The 286-nt window shown below is 38.8% G+C and overlaps 1 protein-coding gene across 1 annotated transcript in view; it reads left to right on the top strand.

The window, feature by feature from the left end:
* EMH_0067600 (uncharacterized protein) overlaps window positions 1-183 on the top strand; it is a gene marked incomplete at both ends in the record, with an annotated part of 2,698 nt that extends 2,515 nt beyond the window's left edge. Inside the window, one exon of the mRNA XM_013498645.1 lies at window positions 3-183. Within this exon, the coding sequence (XP_013354099.1) occupies window positions 3-183 (181 nt within the window). The remainder of the gene's footprint in view (window positions 1-2) is intronic.
* Between the last annotated feature and the right edge of the window lie 103 nt (window positions 184-286).

Below are 286 nucleotides of genomic sequence, written 5' to 3'. Positions count from 1 at the left end.
CGTAGTACCAGCAGTAGCAGCAGCAGCAGCAACAACAGCAGTAGCAGCAGCAACAGCAGCAACAGCAGCAGCAGCAACAGCAACAGAAGCAGCAGCAACAGCAGTAGCAGCAACAGCAACAGCAGCAACAGCAGCAGCAGCAGCAGCAGGAACCCAATCAGCCGCATGCATGTAAATAAATAAAAACAACAAAAGAGAGAAACAAGAGATAGAAGAAAAACAAAATAAAAAATAAAATAAAAAAATAAAGAAAAACAAAATAAAAAATAAAATAAAAAAATAAAGA

Source organism: Eimeria mitis, genomic scaffold (genome assembly GCF_000499745.2).
Source record: "Eimeria mitis Houghton genomic scaffold, Emh_scaff3592, whole genome shotgun sequence".
Classification (NCBI taxonomy): domain Eukaryota; phylum Apicomplexa; class Conoidasida; order Eucoccidiorida; family Eimeriidae; genus Eimeria; species Eimeria mitis.
The sequence above is the reverse complement of the archived record's forward strand: the minus strand, read 5'-3'. Positions and strand labels throughout refer to the sequence as shown.